The sequence below is a fragment of the Macrotis lagotis genome, chromosome 4 (genome assembly GCF_037893015.1).
Source record: "Macrotis lagotis isolate mMagLag1 chromosome 4, bilby.v1.9.chrom.fasta, whole genome shotgun sequence".
NCBI classification, from domain to species: Eukaryota; Metazoa; Chordata; class Mammalia; order Peramelemorphia; family Peramelidae; genus Macrotis; species Macrotis lagotis.
The window spans coordinates 126008614-126035179 of NC_133661.1; the positions used below are offsets into that span (position 1 = coordinate 126008614).

Genomic DNA, 26566 nt, shown 5'->3' on the forward strand with positions numbered 1-26566 from the left:
CGTTCAGCAGGGGAGGGAGTAGCTGGTTGACTGACTCATTCTGTGGCTCCCGTCCCCGGAGAAGAAGTCAAAACACAAACAGGCTTCAAGAGCTTGCAGAGTCAGCCCAGCGGGGCCACAGCGCACAAGCCCAGGCAAGAGTTGCCCTCGCAGCTCCTGGTAGATAGCATGAAGGGCCCCAGACTCCTCCAGACTCTTTGGAGACTCTTGTTCTCCCTGTCTGTGGTCTCGGCTGCCTCTGGTGAGTTGGATTGCTCTCTTCCAATCTTCCCTCTGGACTGGGAAATGTTCTGAACTTTGGGATAGTTTGGAGACTTTCAAAGAAAATAGTTGCTACTTGGGGAGTGGGGGTGGGGGGTGGGGGGGCAGAGGGTGGGGTTCTTTCTTGGCTGCTGATTTTTTATCCCGGCTGCTTTCTAGCTAGGACGGTTTTCCCGGCCGCCCTCCTTCACCTTAGTATCTTATCCAGAGAGGAAGGAGAGATTGAGGCGGTGCAGTGGCCCTGGGTTAGCTTTCCTGTCTTAATTTTTATTATGAGATGAGATGAGCCGAGTAATTTCTATTTCTTAAGAAAAGAGTGACTCAGACTGGGGATATTTCAGCTCTGCCCCAGGTTTTCCATCTCCCCATCCAGAACTCAGGACAGAGATGAATCTGTTGTGATGTGGGCGCAGTCAAGCGGGGCATGATCCAGGGACTTGGCAGAGCAAGGGGTGAAGCCCATGGTGAGGGAGGGGGATTCCGAGCTGAGACTAGAAAGAGTGAGCTCCTGGATAGGGGGCTAGCCCAGGAAGCTCACATTCTGATTTGCTTCCTTGGTGTTCCTGAGCAATCCCTCTCTTCGGAATCTCAGCAGTGTTAAACATGATTTTCTTAGGCTAAAAATGAAATAACAAAGTTTTATAAACGAAGTTTTATTCTCTAGGATCTTACCACAGACCTATGGGTGGATGGCATTCTAACAAATGCCAACCATGATACAGAATTCTGGGGGTATTTTATATAGAAAAGACAAAGAATAATAAAAAACTGAGTTAAGTTACCAATGAGATTAAACATAGATGACTTGGCTTTACATTACGATCCTCTCATATCTTGTAATATTTGCTTAAAATTCCTATTGACAAGAACCCCACTTACACTGGAGAGTAAATGTTTACAAATAACAATAGGATTGCTCTCTCCTTGTCCAAGATGACTCTTACCTTGGTGCTATCACTGAGATGAACAGATAGTATTGACATTTGGAATGTAGGAAACAGGCCTTACATGGCAGACTGACATTTTTATACACTGAAATTTATAACTATTAGTTAAATTCTAAGAGACCAATTTTTGATCAGGAATATATACATCAGAAATATTAATTCCAAATTAAAGAATATCAGATTGTCATCAGCCTCCACTGCCAAAAGGGTAAGTTGTTTAGTCCCACCACTGCTGAGCTGTCTTAGGAGGTGTGAGTGAGGCTTCTTTTCCGCATCCTTTTTTTTTTTTTTGTGCTGCTCCATTCCCATGGTTCCCCAACAGGTACTGCCCTTCTGCCATGCTGATACAACGAATCAGCCAAAAATGGTTTTACTCCGATGGCTTATAGAGATCAATCCATTGTTTGGGAAAGATGTACATGGGGAGATGAAGAATTGGAGAGCTGGAGGAGGAAGGGGAGTTCCAATCAGCCAAATTTCTGAGTGAAAGATGATGAGATAGCCAAATAATGATAATAAAGGCTCTAAAATTTTCAATGTGTCTTACATATCTTTTCTCATTTGATCCTGTTGATAACTTGTGAAAAGAGTGCTATTTATCACTCCCATTTTTCAGATGAGGAAAACAAGTCTGAGAAACTGTAGCTGGTCCAGTATACCTGCTATTAGCCACAGCTAGCAAATGGCCAAGATTGGAATCCAATTCAGAACTTACTAGCTCCAAGACTCAAGTCAATATGCCAAGCTGCTTTCCAGTGATATAGGAAGGAGCTGAGTCTGGCTTCCAGCCAGCCTTGTCTAGGTTATGAGAAGATCTCACGCTTTAGTCCACAGGGCCTAGAGAATAGCAACATTAAGGAAGCACAGGATGTTCCAATACTTGTGAAAAATTTCTTAGGACAGATTTGGGTGTGGGGGAGGAGAGGAAGTACTAGACTGGAATTTTTGTTCTTCTCTGTTGGTCCCCCAGTAAGATAAACATCTGAATTGAGGAGCTCTTGGCCTTAGCATCTATTCTTTAACAATTTAGTTTAAATATCTGATCCTGAAAAATAAATCAAGAAGTCAGGAATCTCTGAGACTTTGAGCTAAATATTTAAAGTATGTTCATGTATTCAAGACCTGGAAAGGAACTTAAGAGATCATCTAATCTAATTTTCTCATTTTATAAACAAGGTATATAGAAATGAATTGCCTTGCCCAAAGTCATACAGCTTGTTAGTGAGGCTTCTCTGTCACTCAAAAGAGGAAAGATGAAAAATCTCAAACAAGACGTGATTCTTTCCCATAGTGTAAGGAGAAAGAGCATCTGCTGTGGAATGTCCCTCCTCCTCTTTGTCTGGAAGGAGGTCAGATCATATACATTCTTTATTTCCTTCTCAGCTATATGGTTCAGGTGCACACAAATCTTTTCCTTTCACTTTCATTACCTTACTAATAAAAACCTCTGCCCTGGGGCTAAGGAACTTGAGTAGCATTTGAGATTGGTTTGGCTGCACTTCCTTGGTATAAACAGTAAGGCTCTTTGGTCACCCTACTAGTCTCTTTATAGTCTAACTCATCTGCTGCAGACTCAACCCTCTGGAGGGTCAGGAAATGGGACTAACCTGCTATTTAAAGAACAATGACTAATAGCTTGTTAAAAGTTGACTGAAGCTTAGTGCTCTGTAAGTTGGATCTGGCAAAGTTCTATTCCTCCTCTGCTCCAGGGACAGGCCCTCTCTCTCTGGGATCTCTGAAAATATGGGGGAGTCTACCAACCTTGGATGGAGTGAATTTGGAAACTGGGCCTGTAAAGTTGTAGAATGTTACAGCTAGAAGCATTCTTAAAAATTATCTAGTCCAAATGTTCCTTTTACAGTTGAGGAAACTCAGACCTAGGGAAGAGAAGAACCTGGTTTCAAGCCATTTAGCAAACTAAGGCTTCTTATTGCTAAGTCACAGTTTTGAATCCAACTCCAATACAAATTTTCCCAGTTCTCCTAGGTAAATTCATGTAATCAGCCTCAAAGCAATACTTTATGAGTTTATGACATGCTAAAAAGTAGTCATCAGGTAATTCTTTACCTGGTAGGCACCTTGAGATAGTAACTTGTAGGTGAAGAGCAAAGGGAAAATCTGCCAATAATAGTCTGGGCTATTGGGAATTGCAGGAGCAGGAAACAGATTTCATAGTGGGGTCTTGTTTCAAAACCACTTTTTTAGGAAGTTGTTTCTTTTTTTTCCTTTTTTTTAGTTTTTTTTTTTTTTTTTTTGCAAGGCAGACGGGGTTAAGTGGCTTGCCCAAGGCCACACAGCTAGGTAATTATTAAGTGTCTGAGACCTGATTTGAACCCAAGTACTCCTGATTCCAGCTCCGGTGCTTTATCCACTGCACCACGCTGCCCCAGGAAGTTGTTTCTTAATAGCCAATTTTCATTCCAGGTGAGGATTGTGATTCCAGCCTGTGTCTGAATGGAGGTACTTGCCTGAATGGAAGTGAGAGTTCCACTTTCTACTGCCTCTGTCCTGATGGATTCACTGGGCAGAACTGCAATGAGACTGAACAAGGTATCCTGCCAGGGGTTGAGTGACTGATTTTTTCATGAAGTCATACCCAGCTTTGGGATTTTGAGAGGGCAGGACAACTTCCTCAGATGACCCAATCATTCTATCATAGATTGTAAGCTCCTTAAGGGCACAGGCTGTCTTTTGCTTCTTTAGGACATAGCCATGGTTGTTGCATATAGATACTTAATGAATAGTAAATGATTGATTTTGGGTCAGGCTCATTTGTAACCTCTACTTGTTGTATCTACCTCATTCTTTCCCTCAAGTCACATTAACATATCCTGTTGACTTTGTCTAACTCTCAATCAGGGCTTTTTCCTAATGGACTGGGGGATGCTTTAGTTCTCTTTTCTGGACCAGGTCCTGAGATACTTGAGGTGGTGATAGAGAATTTTCTTAAGAGAAGTGTGCTTTTATTTCTATTTCTTCAGTCCACCGACTGTCCCCCAGATCCTGCCTAATCACTGGATGTTTCCTGGTTTCACTTTTAGGACCCTGTACTCCCAATCCTTGCCAGAACAATGGCCAATGCCGAGTGGTGACTGAGTCTCGTCGAGGAGATGTCTTTGCCCAGTATGTCTGTGACTGCCCTGAAGAATATGAGGGTCCTCATTGTCAGAGAAAAACAAATTCCAGTGAGTATCATTTGGGTTATTGGAAGAGGAGTAAAAAGGAACAAAGGTAATTTTAGGTAATGGTGAAGATGCTGATCCCTTCATGGGTGGATTCTGGGTAAGTCTTTTAGGGAGATAACAGGGACTTGTTAGATTTAGCCTGAGGCTGGCAGTAGCAGAGAGAGGGGCCATGTTGATAAATTTTTATAAAGTCTGACATGACAGGCACTAGCACTAGGAATACAAAGAAAGATAAAAACAGTCTTTGTCCTAAAGAAGCTTCCAGTCTAATGGGGGAGACAACATGGAAACAATTACGTATCTTTTTACAGTTAAATCAGAGATAATCTCAGAAGGAAGGTTCCAGTATTGGGCTGGGGTGGGAAAGCCAGGATACAGAAAAGATGACAGGAAGCATTCACAGTGACACATTTTAGATATTTAAAAGGCTTTCCCAACATCTAGTTAGTTCACCCATTCTTTGGGTGACTTAGTGGTTGAGTTTCTTTATTTAACCAGGTTTCCCATTCAATTAAGTCTTTTCTCTTAGAGGTAATTCTCCCATAGGCTTACTTACTATCTCTGGGCAGCAGGCCTCCTGTGCCCAGGTGAGTTGCCGTGGAGAAACATGAGGTCATTGGAAGCTCTGTATAGGTCACTTCTAGAAGGAGATGACTTTGATGTAGGCCTAGGCCAAAACATCAAAATAGATCTAATTATTTTGAACTTTTCCACTGGAAGCAAGAATGAAAACAAATGCTAAACCTTGCTGGCTCCACAGGGACCATAAAGCTCCAGGCTTGGGGCCCAGAGTAGGAAGTTGTGACATCCTGGTCATGGGAACATGATAAGGAGTGAATAAGACTAGGGAAAGCAAATTGCAATTAAATTTTCTAAATATTCTGTCTCTAATGAATTCTTCACACTTAAATACCTTTTCCCATCATTGATAGTGTTGGGATAGAGAGTAATTTTATCTTTGACTAAAGTCAGACCCTGTTGATGAGAACAGTTATCTCCATAACCTGCTTTCTCTCCTACCTTAGTAAAACTATTTCTACTTGAAAGTCTTGCAACTTTAGCCCAGGGATTCGATCCTCCTTCAGAGCCAGCTGATTGATACCAATCCTAGAGATAATATAGAGTCCAAAATATACCTTGTATTTCTTTCTTTGTGGGTACTGAAGAGATATCACTGGCCTTCTGTGGACCAGTATCTCCTCAGCATCTCCAAAGAAAGAAATCCTCTTCAGTAAAATGACTACACAGAGAAAACAATATGAAAAACTCCATTGTCCTTCCTATGGGGAGAAGGAAGTCTATGGAGTGTTGATCAAGAGTTGAGACTTTTCTAGTCTGACTTGGTAGAAGATCCATAGAAGTCCTGGAAACTCTTACAGAAGAAAATTTCACTGATTTTTTTTTTTTTTTTGTCAAAGACTATTGACTGAGGCTAAAAAGGGGCCCCGGATTTGGAGACTTGGGTTCAAATTTCCCTTTTTCTATTTACTGCCCATGTGAACTGGATTTGGACATGGGTTGAAATCTTGCCTCTGCTTATTGGTTTTATGACCTTTGGTATGTCACTTACCTTCTAGCCCGAAATTGAAAAATTAGTGACTTACAGTAATTGACCTCTAAGGTTCCACCAATCTCTAAATCTTGTGATTCTATTCAGGATGTCAGTTGATAGAGAAGAAGACTGGCTTCTGATTACCATTGTCTTCTGCTCTGTGAAAGATGTGATAGGAGTAGAATATATTCCGTGGATATCTCTGGAAACTTCCCAGAGGAAGTGGTTTTGGAGGAAGCACTTAGAGATAGTGAATAGAAAGCTTGCTGCATAGGCAGTGACTTGTAACATCCCAGGGGAAGTTCCTCGGCAGTCCTCATTTTCCTTTCTCCTTTTTTCTGATGTGTATTTTTTGGGGTAGGCTAAAACATATGTACAGCTGTGTCCCTCTAGGGTCCTCCATGAAAAATCTAGGCATTCTTTCTTGACAGCTAAGGAGGCAAAAATAGTACCATGGAAAGAATACTAGATCTGGAATCAGAGGATGTGAGTTCTAATCTTAGCTGTGACATTTATGATTTCTGTGACATTGGGAAAATCCGTCATCCCCTCTGAGCTCCAGTTCCTCATCTGGAAAAATAGGGAAATTAGACATAGTAGCCTCTTCTGAGCTGCTTCTGGTTCTAAATCTGTAATGCTATGAATCACCAACTTCTAGACTCTAATCAGTCAACTGTTTAGGATACAATGAGGTAAATAAAGTATTATCTTTTTTAAAAATATACATATTTTTCATTCTAGGAGATACTCATAGCTCTTATTCCCACTTATAAGTGATGAGGCAGTTCCACATCATTGTAGATCCAGAATATGGTGAGCCTTGAGGTTTATTTTGGGAATCAAAGTTCCTATGTTAGCTTGGAACACATCTCACCTTTGGGGATATAGAACAGAGAATATTGTACTAATATTCTTCCCATTGTTAATTTGTTTTTTTCTGATCTAGGTGAGGCCTAATATGGAAAGTTCTAAGGCATGAAAGATAGCAAAACTTTTGTCACAGTCCATTATAATGGAAAATGATAAATGTAAATTTGTTTTCAAACTATTTAATATTACATGTTCATAAACATCTAATGAATCTTTTCTTCAAAGTTCCCAGTTATCAACCAGTTTAAATTGGGTTCTTGAAATGAGAGAAAGTCAATAAGATGAACTTGAAAGTGTGTTTCTAATTGGTAGAGGGGTTAGCCATGTGGTACAATGATAGAGTTCCAGACTTGAAAATAGGAAGACTCCTCTTTCTGAGTTCTAATTCTGCCTCAAACACTCATTATGGGATCCTGGGTAAATCACTTTACCTTACTTGCTTCAATTTCCTCATCTGTAAAATGAGTTGGAGAAGGAAATGGCAAACTATTCCCATATCTTTGATAAGAAAACCCCAAAGAGGGTCACAAAGAGTCAGATGCAATTGTGATAACTGAATAAATCAATGGAATAGGACCCCTTTCTGATAGGAAGTAGAGCTGAGTCAATTCTGTTCTCTTCCCCTAACCCATCTATTCCTGAGCAGTGAATGAGTGCAACAGACAGCCTTGCAAGAACGGTGGCACCTGTCTTGACCAGGAAGAAGGCTATACCTGCATGTGTCCTTCCCTGTTCATGGGAAAAACTTGCCAGTCCCGTAAGTGCTTGACTGGCATTGCTCTCTTTTGTCCCAACTATTTTTTCCTGTCTTATAGTCTTAAACTTTTCTTTATCCTGAAGGAAGAATGAAGTGATTCTGAAATCTAGAAAGCAATCTGAATTCAGATAGAATAGGAATGTGTGTGGGGGGGTGATTGTGAATAAACTGAATCAAAATTATGTGTCTTCATTTTCTCAAATTTTTTTCTTCTTTTTGACTTTCACAGCTCCCTGCCCATTATTTTTCTAATATTATGCTTCCATATTGGAATGCTTTCTCCTCAGCATTCCTGATGAATCTGTTTTCACTTCAAATCTATAATACCTCCCCTGAGTCCTCCAGGAAGTCTCATCTAATTATTTCCACTCAACCTTGATTGGTTATGCCATTTATTTGGTGTCTTGTCTTTAACTTAAAAATTAATTTGCACTATTTTATATGTTTTTACATTGTCTTATATATGTGTGTGTCATCTCCCTATTTTGATTATACTATATATTCTTTGAGAGTAGGTCAGGGAAAATGTTTCTTGTTCTTAATATGTTGTTCCATTGAATTCCTTGGGGTTGACCCCTGATTGATTGTTTGTTTGTTTTTCTCACCCCAGCTTGCAAAATGCCATTGGGAATGGAAGGAGGTGCCATTGCTGATTACCAGATTTCAGCCTCATCTGTGTATTACAGCTTTCTGGGGATGCAGCGTTGGGGGCCAGAATTGGCTCGGCTCAATGCCAAAGGGATTGTCAATGCCTGGACTGCCAGTAACTATGATAAGAACCCCTGGATACAGGTGCTGTGGAATATCAAGGGCTCCTGGGTAGTCATTAAGTGGACATTGGGAACCCAATACTAGGGTTGAGGGAAAGAAGTTTGGAGGTAGCATTCATGAGTCAAAAGGCTAAAAGTAGAAGTTAGGAGTTTTTAGTCATTCCTTCTCCCTGCATATTTAGGAGACTATTAATAGATGTTTCCTTCTTGAGAGTCTAAGCCAGGACTTTCTTTCTACAAGTTGGGGGGGGGAGATGTTTGCATAATGAATTCAAGGAACATCTATTAACCATCTAATATCTACAAGGTCCTTAGCTTAGAGCTAGTTATACATATATGAAATTGGATCTAGGGAATGCTTTTAAGGATCTAGCAACCCAATTTGGGGAATGGGGAAAGTTGGAATAAGATGTATTTACAAAGACTTTTCTTTGATACAAGGCAGAATGGAGGTAAAAGAAGGATCCAACATGAACAAGTAGAAATAGGAGGAAGAAGAAATTTTTGGACTGTGTATGTTTAGTAAAATCAGAGAGGACTTCATAGGAGGTGACACCTAAATTTGAGCTCAATAAAAAGAGAGGAATTTTAGCAGGATAGGACCATTCCAGGTCTAGAACATTAAGAGTGAAGGTGTTAATAAGACAGAATTCTGGAAAATAATGGGAATGACAAATAGATCACTTTGACTAGAATATAGACTATATCAAAGGAATAATGTGAAATAAAGCAGAAAATGTAGATTGGGGTCAGATTGTGGAGGTCTTTGAATATTAGGAAAAGAAGTTTCTACTTTCCTTGGTAAGCAATAAGGAACCATTGAAAGGTGTGTGTGTGTGTGTGTGTGTGTGTGTGTGTGTGTGTGTGTGTGTTTGTGTGTGTGTGTATGTGTAGAGAAATGGCATTAGGAAAAATGAACAAATAATACAGAAGATGAATTGGAGAAGGGATAGATTGAAGTTGGAAAGACTACTCCAAGGGAGAAGGAATTAGAGTAATAGTGATGGGAGAAAAAGGAAGGAACAGATGTTAGAAAAGCTATGGGAACAGGATTGATAGGATTTGACCACTGACTGAATGTGGGGAATAAGGTAGAATAAGAAATCTGATGTTTTTGAATTTGAGTCTTGGGATAATGGTAGTGCCAACCACAGAAATGGAGACATTAAAAGGAGCAACAGGAGGTATTCAAGGTGGAGGGGGGGAAAGATGATTAGTTTTGAGTCAAAACTAGACTAATCATATTTATATTGACTTAAATTAAACAATGAATAGCTTATTGCTAGAGGTTTGGTGACAGATCAGGGTGGAGATAGGCTTCTTTACTGAAGTGGTAACAGCTCTGAGGACTGGATTGGATTATCATGTAGAATATTGAAAAGATGACCAAAGGTAAAAACTTCAGAAGACATTCATGTTTGAGAATTGAGTTGAAGATGAAGGCACATTTAAGGAGACATGAAGGGAATTAGAGATGCAGGAATTCAACCATGACAATATAGTATCATGAATTCCAAAAAAGGAAGATATCAAGAAGGGGTCACAAGCAATGAGAAATATTATAATGAGGTAAAGGAGGATAAAGACTTCAAGACCATCAACTTGGGAGATAAGAAGGTGACTAGTGACCGTGGAGTACTTTCTGTGCAGTGTACTGGACAGGGTACTTTCTGTGTAGTTTTAGGATGGTGCCAAATCAGAAGGGATGGAGAAATGGGTGAATCATAAGGAAGTAGTGGCTGTTAATGTTAACTAGTTTTTCTTGAACTTCTGTAGCGAAAAGGAGAAGAATTGTAGGATTATGTAGAGGGCAGAAGGGCAAAGGAAAAGAATGTTTTGATTTTAGACTGAACATATGAATAGTCTATATAGATAGACTTCAGGGAATGCACATAGATGAAAGATGGAATGTTAGCTTGAGGAAATGACTAGCAAACAATGTATCTGGAATATAGCATGGGTGCAAGATTGTCAAATGAAATAGTCTTGGAAAGGCAAGTGGGAGTCAAATTATGGAAAACTGAAAACTGTGTTTATCTTTTATCTTAGAGGTAATAGGGACTCATAAACTGGAGGTTCTAAGGCTTTTTTGGATTGGGGAGTGACATGTTCAGACCTATTGTAGTTTGGGAAGGTTATGGCTTAATATTTTCAGTAAAGTAGCAGACAATGCTATGTACTTAGCATAAAAGGTGATATGGTAGATCTGTGGACTGAAAGACTAAGTTGAAGATTTGGATCACCAGGATGAACAGTGTGAGAATCATTAAAAGATTTCTAAAAGGACTGTGTAGTAGCACTAGCAATTAGAGCCTGATTGAGGCAAGATAGCAAATAATTTCTTGATTTCTTCTGTCATTGTTTAGGAGTAAGATGAAAGAGAAAGATTGTAGAAATTACTCAGTGTTTAGGCCTAGCAAGTGGAAGTGGTGGGAAATTTAAGTGTGGAAGAGAATATATGATTGACCTGGTTGATAGTAAGGGAGGAAAGTGAGACCAAAATAGGTTTGATGAACTGGCACAATAAGTCAGAATTCTGGATTCTAATGCAATTAGATGATTCATTTCAACAAATAAAATTTGACAAATTGTTTACTCACTTTGTATAAATAACTTTACAAGGTGATAGGAGAAGTTCAGAAAGTAGAATTCCTGCCTTCATAAAATTCACAGTCTGGTTGAATTTTGAAAGATATATCTTTATATATGTATATGTATATATGTGTGTATGTATGTATGTATGTATGTTTATACATATAAACTGAAGGATAAACTAATACAAAAGTGGATTTGAGAGGAATAGAAAAGTGCTCCTTTATGATATAGGGGCTAGTGGATGAGGAAAGATTCTCACAGACTTGGACTATCCATGAAGGCCTTGTGAGTGACAGCTAAGTTGAGCTTTAAAAGATGAGTAGGGGCAACTAGGTGGCACAGTAGATAGAGCACCGGCCCTGGAGTGAGGAGGACCTTGAGTTCAAATCCGGCCTCAGACACTTAATAATTACCTAGCTGTGTGACCTCGGGCAAGTCACTTAGCCCTTTTGCCTTGAAAAAACAATAACAACCAAAAAAGAGGAGTAGAAATGATGTGACAGATAGGGGAAGGAGGCTATTAATGGCTTAGGGAACTATTGAGCAAACTATGGAGGTTGGAATGAGAAAGCTGTGGAAATAGAACAGTTAATAAAGAATAGTTAATTTTGACAGCCTTAGATGATATGTGTGTGTGGAATGGGAGTGATATGGCTGTGGCTAGAAAGGTAGGGTGGTACCATATTGTGAAGGGTCTTGAAGCTATGCAGAAATTTGAACTTAAAAAGTTATCTAATACTAGGGAACAACTGAAGATTTTTGAGCATAAGAGAGACATGACTAGATCTATGAATACCAAAATTAGTTTGGCAGTAAGAAAAAGAATAGATAAGTGTGAAGGAGATGAACAATAAAATCAAGGAGACTTATTAGGAAGTTATCACAATGTTCCATAGCCCGCTATTTGGCACAGTGAATAGAACATTGGGTTTGGAATCAGAAAGATTTATCTTTATGAGTTTAAATACAGCCTCAGATACTTACTAGGTAATTGACTCTGGCAAATCACTTAACCTCGTTTGCCTCAGTTTCCTCAACCATAAAATGAGTTGGAGAAGGAAATGGGAAATTACTCTACTATCTTTGCCAAGAAAACCCTAAATAGGATTAAAAAGAGTTAGATGCCATTAAATAACAGCAGTTCCAATGAAAGTCTGTAGAAGGGTGGTGATAATAGGAATAGAGAGGAAGGAACAGCTGCAAAAGATATTTTAAAGGTAGACTCACCAGGACTTGGTGGATATTTAGGGAGAAATTATATGGAGCGATTACAGTGGTGGGTCTGGCACTAAGAAAAAAGGTCAAGGGCTGAAGTTATAGAAGTCATGTGTATAAATATGATAGCTAAAGCTGTGAGAGTGAATGAGATTACCAAGAGATAAGAGGACCAAGAACTGTATCTTGGAAGATTTCCTGTTTTCAGGAATCAGGAACAGGCACTATCAAATAAAAGGAAACAGAGAAGTATAGGAAAGATCAGGAAAATATAACTTTGGGGTCTGAAACTAGTTTGGAAAGAATAAAGGAGAGATTAGGTGTTGAGGGAGTTTGAGACCTTATATGTAGAGTTTTTTTTTAAGTTTAGAAGAAAAGGGAAAGATAGGATTGCATCTGGGATAGGATGAAGGGTTAAGGTAAGACTATTTTAAAATATTTGTAGGCAGATGACAATGAGCCAGTGGAGAGGCAGAGATTGAAAATGTATGAGACATGCATAACCTATATCAGATTGCTTGCTGTCTTGGGGAGGGGAAAGAGAAAACAATTTGGAACTCAAAATCTTATAAAACAGAATGTTGAAAAGTATCTTTACATATGTTTGAAAAAAGTATATTATTTATGAAAAATAGAAATGTGTGAAAGAGAAGGGACAATTACTGGAGTAAGGGTCTTAGAGGAGGTGGGAGGGGACAAGATCAAGGCCATAGTAGACAGGAGACAAGAGAGGATGGGTAATGATGCTGGGAAGATTTGAGAGGGCTGTTATCTCAATGTCCTTATTGAAGTAGGAGGGAGGTTATCTGCACAGGAATATTGTTTGGGGTTGAGGATAGAGGGGAAAGATTTGGAAAAATTGCTGTGGAGAGTGAATTTAGGGAGAGCCCCACTGAGGTTATGCCATAAATCTGTAGTAGGTAAAACAACCAGTTACTATCATGACCTTTGCCTAGCAACACTCAGTATTCTGGAAATAGAAACAGAGAAGTTATACTAATGGAAGTTATTTGGGCTTGAGTTTGAGTGACAGGTTGGGGGTAGGTGGGGGGTGATGGTGAGGCATTCTAGGGAAGTGGTTAGTGAATCATCAAAATGAAAGGCTGAATTTGGAGGCATGTGAAACCAGACTTATGGAAAGATTAAGAGATAAGGGATGAGTCAAGGGAGCAGTGGTCAAGGTGAGGGTAAGGCAAGTTTATTGTGAATCAATGGAAGTGGAAGGATAGGAGATTATGTTTGGGGATTTCAGGGTTCATAATCTTGAATCTGCACCAACTTTAAGTGATATTGAGATCTAAGGTGTGAGTCACTTCTCTGAATATCTAAGATAGAACAGAGATGGGGCCTAGGAGTTCAAGGAACTGGGTTCTGGAGTGAGAACGATCACCAATGTAAGTGTTAAAGTCTAAGTGGATGAAAAGAGAGGAATAGGATGTAGACTTCAAGTTATGTACTGAATTCATTGAAGAATGTGAGTCCTAGAGGTCTGTAGAGGTAACACTTGGGGTTGATCCTACAAGGCATTTGGGGGCAAATGTCCAGAAGCTATATAGGGAACAGGCTTCAGACAGTAGATTTTATATGGAGAGCTTGAAAAATCTTGCAAACTGAGGTTACTCAGCAGTCAAGTTGGGTGGAGGGTAGGGAAAGAAGAGCTGGAAGGCCAATATATGAGGGGTCTGTTCTGCTGGGGTATTTTACCTGATTTGTAAGTATTTTTATGGAAGAACTTAGTTGCATCATTGCCTGGCTTACTTGAGAGATTCCATTGCAGCAGAGGATAGCATGAGAGGACATGCCAAAAAACAGGGTGTTAGGCAAGAAAGACCTTCACTGAAAACTCCTATGAAATGCAGAATCCTTTGCTCTGTCCTTAGGTAAACCTTTTGCGGAAGATGAGGATAACTGGAATCATGACACAGGGTGCCAGCCGGACGGGCAGTTCTGAATATCTAAGAACTTTCAAAGTGTCATATAGCAATGATGGGCACATCTTTAAATTCATTCAGGAGCCCACCCACTTCAGGGACCAGGTAAGAAACGACCAGGGCTGGAACAAGAGATGGGGACACTGCTATGGAAGGAAGAAAGACATGTTAGATTGAGGAGTGGTGGTTATTAGTTGTGGGACTATCAATATGAAGGTGATGGTTTTGGGGTTTGGGGTTTTGATGCCTCACTCAATGAGGCACAAGTTGCATAAACAACTCCTGAAGGAGGAGGAGGAGAACACAAGATAAACAGGTGTTTAAAAGTTGATCAGTTAGGGGAGCCTGGAGTTCAAATGTTTTATAGGGCACATCTTTAAGATGTTCTATTCCCCCAGAAACTATTTTGAAAATATTTTGTATTTAATTTTCTATGTACTTGGTAGTCCCTTCCAATGGAATATAAGCTTCTTCATGACAGGGACTATTTTACTTTTGTAATTATATCCTTAGCATCTAGAACAATGTATGAAAGAGACATGAGTACTTGATAACATTTGAGAAGGCTCTGAAATATCCATGATCATCTCTTAAATGTATATCTGAGTTGTGCTTACAGTCTGGGAATTAACACCTAAACTGCCACAACTATTGGAACAATTGGGGGATGTGTGTGTGTGTGTGTGTGTGTGTGTGTGTGTGTGTGTGTATGTGTGTGCATGTGTAAGGGTCTATACCAATGGAGAAATAGCTTGGCAGTTCCAGCAAAGTGCAATGCACAGGATAATGAATAGTAATATCAGAACTGTTGTGGGGGCCAGACCTTAGATGTAATTCACAATTCATATACTCTAGAAATTATCTTTCTTAGGAATATCTCTGGCATGTCTTTTAATTTAATTTTTTGGCAAGGCAATGGTGTTAAGTGACTTGCCCAAGGTCACTTAGATAATTATTAAGTATCTGAGGCTGGATTTGAACTCGGTTCCTCCTGACTCCAGAGCTTGTGCTCTAACCGTGTCACCTAGCTGCCCCTAACCTTGTATTTCTTGCATTCCAGGTCTTTATAGGGAATGTAGACAATAATGGCCTGAAGACCAATATTTTTGATCCACCTCTGGTGACCCAGTTTGTGAGGATCATGCCTGTGGTCTGCCGTAGAGCCTGTACCCTCCGGTTTGAGCTTTTTGGTTGTGAGCTGTCAGGTGAGTCACTGGGGGTGGGGAGGTGGGGTGTGAGAGCTGGGAAAGCAAAGTAGGTTGTTAGGTTACTTCCCTTTTTCCCCCTAAGGGGTGCTAAAAGAATTATAGGAAGACCTGTAGCCTATTGGGCAGATGTCTGTGAAGAGTTTATAGAAAGATATGAAGTAGAAAAGCACTGGAAAAGAAAGTATGGGGGATTGCTATTCATATCATTGGAGGAAGTAATATGAAAGAGCCAATCCACTGACATATTTATAAGTAGAATTATTCTGGATCAGGCAGAAACTTTGGGTGACAGGCATGGCCATGGTGATGCTCAACTCTTAGGACCACCAATAAAATATGCAGCTGATGACACAATGGCTAGAACACTGAACCCAGAGTCAGAGAGACCTGAGTTCAAATGTGATCTCAGATTCTTATTAGCTGTGACCTTGGATAAGTCACTTAACCTAGTTTGCCTCAGTTTCCTCAAAGACTAGGACACAACTAAAACAGATGAATAAGAGTGAGACCTAGAGATGCTTACTCTAAGGGTCAGGAGTGTGATGTACATCCAAGGAATTGACAGCCTACTGACAGTCCACGTGAGACCAGGAATCTTGAATTTCTTTAGTTCAATTTTTTTTCCTCTCTCATGAAAACAAACAGAGGGTTAAGTTGCAAGTGGAAATCTAGAATGCCTACTCTAAAGCCAATGAAGATGCAACAGTTTGAATGTACCCTTGTCTTCTGTTTTTCCCATATCTCTGTTCTGGTTCACTATGATTCCATCTTATAGGATTCATCTGCTTTTGGGATGTGACAGAGTTGCTAAATCCTTACCCTTCTACCTCTTTTCTGGAAAGATGGGTGTAGATTTTTAAGGGATTGAAGTGTGCAATTCATTTTATTTTGATGTATTTGTAGTGGAACAAATACATATTCTGGAGGGGAAATCACAGAATCTTAGAGCTGGAAAAGACTATATAAGTCATCTAGTCTAGTGGTCCTCAACCTTTTTGGTCCCAGGACCCTTTTGTAATTTTTAAAAATCATTGAGTATCTCAAAGAGCTTATATCTTTTGGTATTTACCATACTGGAAATTAAAACTGATAAAATTTTAATATTTTTTCTACTTACATTTTAAAAATATAATTTTTAACATTCATTTAAAAAAATTTTGAGTTCTAAATTCTCTCTCCTTCCCTTTCCTCACTCTTCTCTGATGGCAAGCAATTTGATATGGGTTATACATGTGCAATCTGATAAAATTTTGAAATATTTATTGTTAATTCATGAAAATTAAAATGATAAATTCATTATATAATAATAGAACATAATTATATGAAAAATAACTATTTCCCTAAACAAAAAATTTAGAAAAGTGACATTGTTTTTCATGTATTTTATAAATTTCTTTAATGTCCTGATTTAATAGAAGACAGGCGAATTCTCATTTGCTTCTGCATTCAATTTGTCGTGATATTTTATTTTGGTTGAAGTATTTTGAGAAAATTTGGGCCTTACACAGTTAAATAATAGGAAAAGAGAGGAATGTTTTAGTAGTATTAATAGTATTAGTATTATTGTGGAGATAGTTTTGTTCTTGAGGACCTTCTGAAAGGATCTTGAATCATATTTTGTGAAACTCTGGTCTATTCAGATATTCAGAGAGTCCAAGTGATATTACCTAGTGAGTGCATGGTGGAGCAGAGAGAATGGTCCAGGGTTTTTTCTGCTATGATGCTGTCTTTTAAATGATCCAAGAGATATTGTGGAAACCTTGGAGTAATAAAAAGTACAAGGATCACAGGAAAACTTTCAAGATCATTTTGCCCAACCCATTGGTTTTGCAGATGAGGGACTAAGGAGAAGTTATGTAATTTTTTTGAGGTTTCCAGAGTCAGGTTCTCTGATTCCAATGTTCCTTCTTTCTAGAGGTGAGGTTAACTTCTGCCCTGTTTCTGTTCTCAGAGAAAGTCCCAAATCCTTCAGGTGATATCCTCCCAATTCAGGAGGAGACAGGTATCAGAATAGAATAAATATTAAGGATACTTATACTTGGAAGAGGATGATGCTAACAGGAAAGAATGGTAGCTTATGAGATGGTGTCTAAGTGGTGAGCATCGGGGTGGAAGTGACAATGAGTTCTCTTCAGCTTCAGTCAGGTTTTCTTTTTTGAGTCCCCCCCCTCGTTAGAATAAACATTTCCCTCCCTCAGTGGCCACATTGACACCTTGTGGTCACAAGTAAAACTGCAGTCCATCCCCTGATGAATTGCAAAACCTTTGACTAATACTAGGCTTCTTCCTACTCTATGAATTCACTATCTTATATTCCTCTGCTTCTTCCTGTACCTCCTGGTCTGTGTTGTATCTTCTTGACTATCTCTTCCACTCTCTATTCTCCTTTCCCTTTTCAGTCCTCTAGTACTTATTCCTGGGTTTGAATCCTGGGCCCAATGATTTTTATTTCTAGTTCACTGGACCTCAGCTTCTTTAAGTTTTAAATAAGGATAATTCAGTTCAGTTCAACAAACATCATTAAGAGTTTACTATATGATAGGCACTATGTGCTAAGCCCTAGGGATGTAAAAAGAAGCCCTCGAGGACTTAAAATTTAATGGGGAAGGAAGTTAAAATTCTGGGAGCTGAGAGGTGGAGTATCTTATTTGTGGAATATACAGGAGGCCAGTGACACTGCATTAAGTAGAGAATAACATACTAGCTTCTTCATGTGTTTGTAATGAAAGAAGAAATGCTTTGCCTTCTGAAAAAACTTCTAAGGTCCTTTCAGTTCTAAAAAGGTATGATCTTTAGAAGTCAGCTAATCTAGTTCCATGACTTTAAATATAAATAAATTTAGATCCAAAGAGGTGAATTAACTTATGAAGTTTGTGGCACTAATAAATGGTAGAACTATATTCCAACCTGGGATGTCTGAATCTCAATTCTTTTCTCTATGTGCTGCATACAACTGTTGGTAGGGAAAGTAGATTCAAAGAAAAAAGCAAGGTTGTTGTTGTATACAACTGTCTATAGACAGTTAATTATGTTTGATTCTTTTAAAAATTTTTTTATTTATTTAAGGCAATGGGATTAGGTGACTTGACCAACGTCACACAGCTAGGCAATTATTAAGTGTCTGAGGCTAGATTTGAACTCAGGTACTCCTGACTCCAGGGCCAGTGCTCTATCTACTGTACCACCTAGTTTCCCCAATAATGTTTGATTCTTGATGACTCCATTTCAGATTTTCCTAGCAAAGATGCTGAATGGATTTGCTATTTCCTTCTACAGGGTGATATTATTTGCTCAGGGTCACCAGCTAGTAAACTTGAAGCCAGATTTGATCTTAGGTCCTCCTGACTGCAGGGCTGGTACCTATCCACTGTGACACTTAGCTGTCTCCTAAAAACAAAACAGCCAGAATTATTCTGTATATAATTTATTTGTACATAGTATTTTACATGTTGTCTCCCCTATTAGACTGTAAACTCTTTGAGAGCAGGGACTGTCTTTGACTTTTTTTTTGTATCTCTAGAACTTAAAATAGTGTCTGGTTCATAATGGAAGCTTAATGTTCATTGACTGACTGGTGGAGAATTGGGTTTAAACATTGGTTGCAGATAAGTCCCTGGCATATATTCATATGCAGATGATAAAAAATTTACCTGGAGTATGTTAGAGCTGGAAGAAATCTTTAGAGGTCTAACACTTTTTTTTAATAGATAAGGAAACCTTATAAAGAAACCTTAAAGTCCTTAAGAGTTGAAGTGGCTCAGTAAATGTCACACATTGAATGGCATGGCCCTCGATCTCCCAACTCTAGTGTATTTTGTATAATAATAATAACCTCACTTTACATTTATAATGTAAAAATGCTTTTAAATACATTATCTCTTAGGACTTTTATATTAAATTGCATCTTTCAGTTGTAGGTGTTATATTTCTTTGGGTTGATAATCTCTTGCTTTGGTGAACTAGTGCATAATTACTTACTCACCCCTCAATTTATCTAACATTTACTGAAGGGGTAATTGCTATTTTAGTCTTTGAGGATTCAGAAGGGAAAAGAAATAATTTTTCTCCTTGAGATTTTTATAGTCTGAAGGGCAGAGGATAGGTAATGTTAGTAAGAGGCAATATGAGGCGAATACTATATAAGTTCCTGCAGGAGGTCAGATAAAGCAAAGATTACTTACTATAGGGGAATCAGGAAAGGACTGTAGTTTTTGGTCTGTGTCCCAAAGCATGCAACAGGCTTAGATAAAGGGGCCAAGAAAATATAGGATGAGAAAAAGCACAAGTTACAGTTGGGCAATGATAAGATGAGTTCATGTAGGGGATGGTGGAGGTTAAGGTTGGGGAGGTTCATAGAGCATAATATAAAGTATTCTAGAATGTGCAAAGCAGGAGATCATTACCACCCCAAAGCTAATGCTGTTTTGAGAGGTTTGGTGTCTAGAATGAGAAATGGAATAGTTCTCCTTTAATTGTTCCTGGTTAGATCCCATCTGGAATGCAGGTTTCCATTTTAGGAGCCTCAGTTGAATCTATCATCAAGCATTTATTATGAACTTAGAGTGAGGAAAGGGCTCCTCGAGAAGATGGTAGTCAGGATGAGAGACCATACCTAGATCAGGTCACTCGAAGAAACTAGCGAGGGTGTCTAGCATAGGGAAGCTTTAAGTGAAACATGATGCTGCAGTCTTTGGGGAGCTGAAGGACTGAAAAAGAACTAGTTTTATTCTGTTTAGTCCCAAAGGGCAGGGACCAAGGGGGAGTGGACAGAAGTTATAGATACATAGAATGAAGGTAGAGTTATTCAAACCTGAAACAGACTGCCACAGAAAATCTTGAGTTATCCATTACTGGAGATCTTCAAAAAGAATCTAAATAGCCTCTTGCTGAGAATGACCTATTTTTTGTAAGGTACAGATCCCGTCTGATTCTAAGATTCTTTGAGTCCGAGTTTGGATTTTATTCTCTAGGCAATAACTTTTTTTTTCAAGCAAGAGGATAATTTGATCAGAGTGATATTTTAGGAAGGTCATTCTGGAGATTGTGCCTGAAACATAGTAGATAATTAACAAATGCTTGTAGGATAAATGAATGGTAGGCAGGATGGACTAGAGCAATGGTTCCCAAACTTTTTGGTTTTGGAATCACTTTATACTCTTGAAGATTACTGAGAATCCCCCTCTTCAAAGAACTTTTGATTGTGTAAGTTATATTTATCAATAGTTATCATATTAGAAATACAAATACCTGGAAATCTGTTGGAAGTAAGACCAGTTAGGGAATACAGAAGGAATGGAACAGATATGATAAATTGAAAGAGATCATGAAGAAAATATCAGAATTTGGTGACTGTGTGGGGTATGAAAAGGCAATTCATCAGTCAAATATGATTTTGAGGTGGTCAGCTTAGGTAATAGGTTGAGAAATAGAATTTTGGGGGAATATATTGAGCTTTAGTTTTGGAAATACCCATTAAACACTTGAAGATGTAGGCCTAAAGCTTTGAGAGGTTAAAATTGGAGATACAGATTTGGGAGTCATTATCAGATAATGATGGTACAAATTTTTGAAGAAAATAATGTATAAAGGGATGAGAAGAAGACCTTCTCTGGTGCAGATGTCCACACTTAGCCAGTTGAGGAACAAAGGAATTACAGGAGAGAGCAGTCAGAATTGGCAGATGGAAAACACAGAAGTCTAGGGAAGTGTTTCAAGAAGTTGTTGGTTAGCACTATTGGATGCTGCAGAGGTCAAGGAGTATAAGAACTGAGAAAAGGGCATAGGACTTGATGATTAGGAAATCACTGGTGGCTTTGCAAAGAACTGCTTGTTTACAGTGGTGAGCATAGGGAAGGCTGGGAAGAAACCACATGGAGGCATTTGGATGAATGGAAAACCACTAGATTCATTTGAGAAAATGAGGGAAATATGATGGTAGCTACTGCTGTTCCTAACTGCTTCCCTTCCCTAGAATGAGGTTGTTACTGGTCATCATTTTATTTTTGTTGTACCCACCCCCTTAGTTTTTTCTGTGCCTGCTGTTGAGTTACACTATCTATTCAAATTTGCAGGTTGTTCTCAGCCTCTGGGTATGAAGTCTGAGATCATCCCTGACAGTAGTATCACTGCTTCTAGCACCTTCAAGACTTTGGGCATGAGTTCTTGGAGCTGGCATCCTTATTATGCTCGATTAGACAAACAAGGCAAATCCAATGCCTGGACAGCTCAGAACAGGGAGAACACTGAGTGGCTGCAGGTATGTCCTAATCTTTCCTTTACTTTCTGAGTCCTTTATTGGGCATATCTGAAGTTAATTAAAAAACTTTCCTGTTTTTCCCAAGGAACTGGCTCCTCTCTGGCTCTGTTGACTTTACTCCAATAATTACTATTTAGTTGGGGTGGGGGGGATTGTAGGAAAAAAAAAACACAACACAATTATTTTTGGTTTGCTTTTTGTCACCCCCCTTTTTTTCCTGCCTTTCCTTGCTTTTCCTTTCCTTCCCTTCCCTCCCTTGACCCTAGGACATTGAACCTCTCTTGATGCTATAATCCTGGAGGGAAAAGAAGGACGCCAGTCCTATACCTTCCAGTATCTCCAGGAAGGAAAAACACTGCAGAAAGAGAGGTAGAGCCCTGCTTCCTGGTTACTGCTAGTTGTCTTGCCCATTAGATTTGAAAGCTCCTTGGAAGCAGAGATTATTTTTTTTACCTCCTTTTATATCCCTAGCACTTATCACAGTGTCTGCCACATAATAGGACTTAAAAAATGTTTATTGATTGATTAACTGATAGCTTCTAGGGTGATCAAGTCCTGTCATTTCTGTGATGAAGTTGAGATAGGATAAAAGAGGAATAATGGGGCAGGTTTGAAGGTTTTGCTAGACCTGTAGTGCCCCTTTAAGCAAATTCCTTAACTGAGGGAAAAGGAAGAGACACCTATGAGGGCAACCTGTTCTATTTGGTCTTGGAAGTCAAGATTAGGCACAATAGGTAGTTAATTTGACTCAATAGAAGAAAGCACAAAAAGAACTACCTGTTTATTCTCTTGACTTCTCTCCCTCTTCTGTCTCCTGTATTGAGTTATTCTGCTCAGTTCCCAAAGAGAGCCTTCTGAAACAGCTATAGGTTTCTTCAGCCCAGGAAGCTGCTATTTCTTGCCACATGGAACAGTCATTTGATCCTTGGATCATAGGATTTAAAGCTCCCCCCCCCCCAGAAAAGAACCTCAACAAAACTCCTAAAATCATTTAGTTCAACCATCTTGCTTAACAGAAGAGTGAAGTAATTTGCCCAAGGTCACTTGAGTAATAAGTGGCAGAACAGCATTTGAACTCATCACCCCAGATCCCCAATCCAATATTTTTCCACTTGTGCTAGCAGAAAGATGATTCATTTTTTCCCCCTACAGATTGACTTGGGCATCCCAAAACGAGTGACAGGCATCATCACTCAGGGTGCCCGGGACTTTGGTAATATCCAGTATGTGTCAGCATACAAAGTGGCCTTTAGTGATGATGGAAAATCTTGGACTGTCTACAGGGACAGCAGAACAAGTAATCACAAGGTGTGTCTTCTAAAGAAAATGAATTTTGGAGAAAGAGGATCAGAAAACCTCTTCTCCCAGCTCCTTTTGGTAGCTCTCTCCCAGTGACCTAGGAAAGCAAGAGGAGATGAAGAATGGACATAGTCCCTAGATTTATGCTGCTTGGTGTGTGGGAAGTGATGGTTGTGAGGAGAGGTGCAAATGCTGTGTGACTCAGAATAGTGGTTATTCTCTAGAGTTTGAAAACCTGCTCCTTTCTAAAGGAGGAAGGTTGACGTGTGTGTGTGTGTGTGTGTGTGTGTGTGTGTGTGTGTGTGTGTGTGTGTGTCTGTGTGTGTGTGTGTGTGTGTGTGTGTGTGTAGGGGGAGGGGATTCTTAAGGGATGACTAGCAGCCTTTGGAGAGGGAGGAGGGATGAGTTCCTAGGCTTGACTATGCTATTCATCAACTACTTTTATCCTTCTACAGATCTTTCGAGGAAACTCAGACAACAACTCCCATCATAAGAATATATTTGAGACCCCTTTCTACTCCCGGTTTGTCCGGATCTTGCCTGTTGCCTGGCATGGGCGTATCACCTTGAGGGTGGAGCTGCTGGGCTGTGATGAGTAGAGCCCTCTACTTGTGGCAGAGACTGGACAGGGGCCAAAGTGGGCTTGAGGTCTGAGGCCACATTTGCCTTCTTCCTCCCCCTAATCCTGTCTCCAGCCTCTGTGCCTCACTTGCCTCCTCAGCATATCCCATGCCTCAACACCTGGGGAGAGGATGAGCTGTGGAGGTTCACCGCCTGATTGTAGTTGAAACTTGGGGTGGGTGGGTGGGTAGGAGGGCTTCAGGGCCCCCCTTTTTTCTCTAGGGGATAGGCTTTGCCTAGGGTGACCCTTACTTTCACGCTCATGCTGCTGTGGCCCCCACAGCTATTGTACTCTGGGGACCTGGGTTCATTACCCTTACATTGGAAATTATTCCAGATTTATTTAGTTTCAATTATTTTCAGAAATCATAAGAGTTCTGCATAGAGGGATATGATTGGTACATAAGAAGTCTTTGTTTATATATGTGGAAATGGGTAATATGTATTAGTAGGGTTTGTGTGTTATGAATTGCAATGGAGAATGGGTGTGTGGTGTGTGTGTGTGTGTGTGTGTGTGTGTGTGTGGTGTGTGTGGTGTGTGTGTGTGTGTGGTGTGTGGTGTGTGTGTGTGTGTGTGTGTGTGTACTATATCTGCTTTCCTTCTCCCATCTACCTTTTTCCTTCTCCCTAAGGCTTGTTTTTAGAGTCAGAAATGTAGGAGAGCTGATGATAGAAAGGCCCAGTCTTTTCTTCAAGTTCCCACTACCCTCTCTGCCATTCCCCACCCCACTGTCTAGAAAAAAAAATAAGCAATGACTTTCTGAACCAATAACCCTTAGCAAGGGTCTTCCCACATATCAGTTGTACATTCTGAGGCAGGGGTGACAGAAGGGGGAAGAGATTTTCCAGCATGCTTACAATTGCCTACCCCCACAGACTCTCTTGTTTCCTTTCAATCCTCTCCTTTGACACCCAGAAGAAGGGGATATTAATATATACATATATGTGCATAAATTATATATATATACATATATATATATGTCTCAAGAAATTGCTGGGTAAGGGAGTGGGTACCTTGTTATAGGACTCAGGAAAAGGGTCTGAGAAATATCACTTGGGGCCAAAGGATTAGTCTATTACCCTAAAAAACTGACTGTGATGGGCCAGATGGATGCAGGGGCTCTGATACCTTCTTACCCTTGTGGGTCATTTCTAAAATATATTTATACTTACCAACTCATGCATTTTCTAGTGCTGTGTTTCATTGGAAGTGTGTAATCAGAAGTGTTTCATTGGGCCTGCCCAATCTCCATTGTTATCTAGGAGGGAGGAAGGAATCACTTCTCCATATTCCCAGAAACCAGTTGCTTGCCCACATCTTACTTGTTTCTACCATCTTTGTTTTTGTTTCTATGTGCTTTGCCCTGGCTCCCCTGCCTCCTCCAAAATACTCACCTGCCTGTATCATGTACCAGACATTATAGATATTAGAGACACAAAGAAAAGCCAGAACTGGTCTTTGACTTCATCAGCTTATATTCTACTTGGGGAGCTACCATATGGAAAAATGTAAGCAGGTAGATAAAGATTTGAGGAAGAGAGCAATTGGGGTGGGGCTGGGGCAATCAAAAAGGTCTTTCTAGAGGATATAGAATATTAATTTCTTGGAAGACTGCAAGGGATTCTTAAAAGGTAGTACAGAAGGTAGAATGCAAGATTTGGAAGATGCTAGCTGTATGATCCTAGCCAAGTCACTTAACTTGTGTCTGCCTCAGTTTTTTCATCTATAAAAATGAATGGAATAATAGCATTTATATCCAAGGACTATAATGAGGAAAAACTGAGATTGCATTTGTAAAGTCTTGCAAACACTTAAAGTACTAGGTACATGGTAGCCACATTTATTTTATTTTTTAATTTACAAGCATTTCTATAACACCCTACAATAAAAAAAAAATTGTACATGAAACAGCAAATCTACCCTATATAACTTGCGGCTAGAGACATAAACACAAATATATATATATATAAGGATATACAAATATCCTTTCAAATATACAACAAAATTGTAATATAAATTTATTTTTCCCCTCCCCTTCTTTGTCTAGAGATGACACAAAAATAGGTATAGATGAAAGGACCAAGTGAGAAAAAAGTATACTTTAAGACATAGGTGACCACCTTTGCATGAAGAGGAAGAGAATAAGCTGATTTGGGGCAACAAGGTAGGGTAAAAGGAGAATCGGGTCATCAGTTCCATATCTTGGCATATTACTCAATTTGTCTCCCACTTTCAGGCTGGAGGAAAGCCAAGGACTTTAGCTTGCATGCTAAAGATTTTCTTGGCTTCCCACCTATCTCCTATCCATTCTCTCACCTGTCCACAGTTCCTCCCTTGGGCAGGCAGCAGAAAGGAGGACACTTGGGGAGCAGTGTCTTAGATTTCCCTGTCAAGGAGAGGTTAATCGGAAGCACTCCCTAACCACTTCATACCACTGGTCTTCATTGACCTTCCAACATTCCATGCCCATGGGGTGATATTAGCTTCTAGATTGGCTCACTGGATTTTTTTTTTTGGTAACTTCTGAGAACTTCCATTTCTCTCAGGATCTGAAGCTTGATCAACAAGCTTGGTACAGTGGCAGTTATTAAAACCTTAGAAAAATTGGCCTGGCCAGTTTCTCTAGCTCACAGAATTGCAAAATGCCTAGGATTAAATGGGATGGGAGGAGGGAGTAGTAGTCTGTAGTTCTGGTGAGTGAAATTGTCTTCTTCCTCTTCCCCATTTGCCTCTGATTATCATCTTCAAGAAACACAGTGGAGTCTGAAGATCTGGGTTTGAGTTATGACCCTAACAGTCTAATCTTTTAATCTCAGTTTCCTCAAATTTTAAGTAGAATCAGGCAGTTCAAATCCAACCTTTGGCATTTATTAGCTCTATGACCCTGGGCAAGTTATTTAATTTCATGGTACCTAAGTTTTCTTAAATGCCAAGTGGAGATACTAATACATAATCTACTTAAGATGATTTGCTGTGAGGAAAGAATCATCTGAATTTCATTTATAAAATCTGAGTATTTAAATCATATACTTTTATATTCTTGTGTAATTCAGCACTTTCTGTTTTCCCATTATTACAAAACATCTGGAGGAAACCAT

General features: G+C 39.5%; 1 protein-coding gene across 3 annotated transcripts; it reads left to right on the top strand.

Annotated features, from left to right (window-relative positions):
- Positions 1-26493, top strand: MFGE8 (milk fat globule EGF and factor V/VIII domain containing). 3 transcript variants are annotated; one of them, XM_074234118.1, is made up of 10 exons: positions 2-241; positions 3633-3758; positions 4250-4393; positions 7462-7572; positions 8183-8364; positions 14033-14188; positions 15144-15288; positions 21363-21547; positions 22700-22855; positions 23302-26493. In XM_074234118.1, the coding sequence occupies exons 1-10, from the start codon at positions 169-171 to the stop codon at positions 23443-23445; spliced, it is 1422 nt and encodes a 473-aa protein (XP_074090219.1). In that variant the 5' UTR covers positions 2-168; the 3' UTR covers positions 23446-26493. The 3 variants fall into 3 exon arrangements, with proteins under 3 accessions (XP_074090221.1, XP_074090219.1, XP_074090220.1); XM_074234120.1 differs by lacking the exon at positions 3633-3758 and having other exon boundaries at positions 1-241; XM_074234119.1 differs by lacking the exon at positions 7462-7572.
- The last annotated feature ends 73 nt before the right edge of the window (positions 26494-26566 follow it).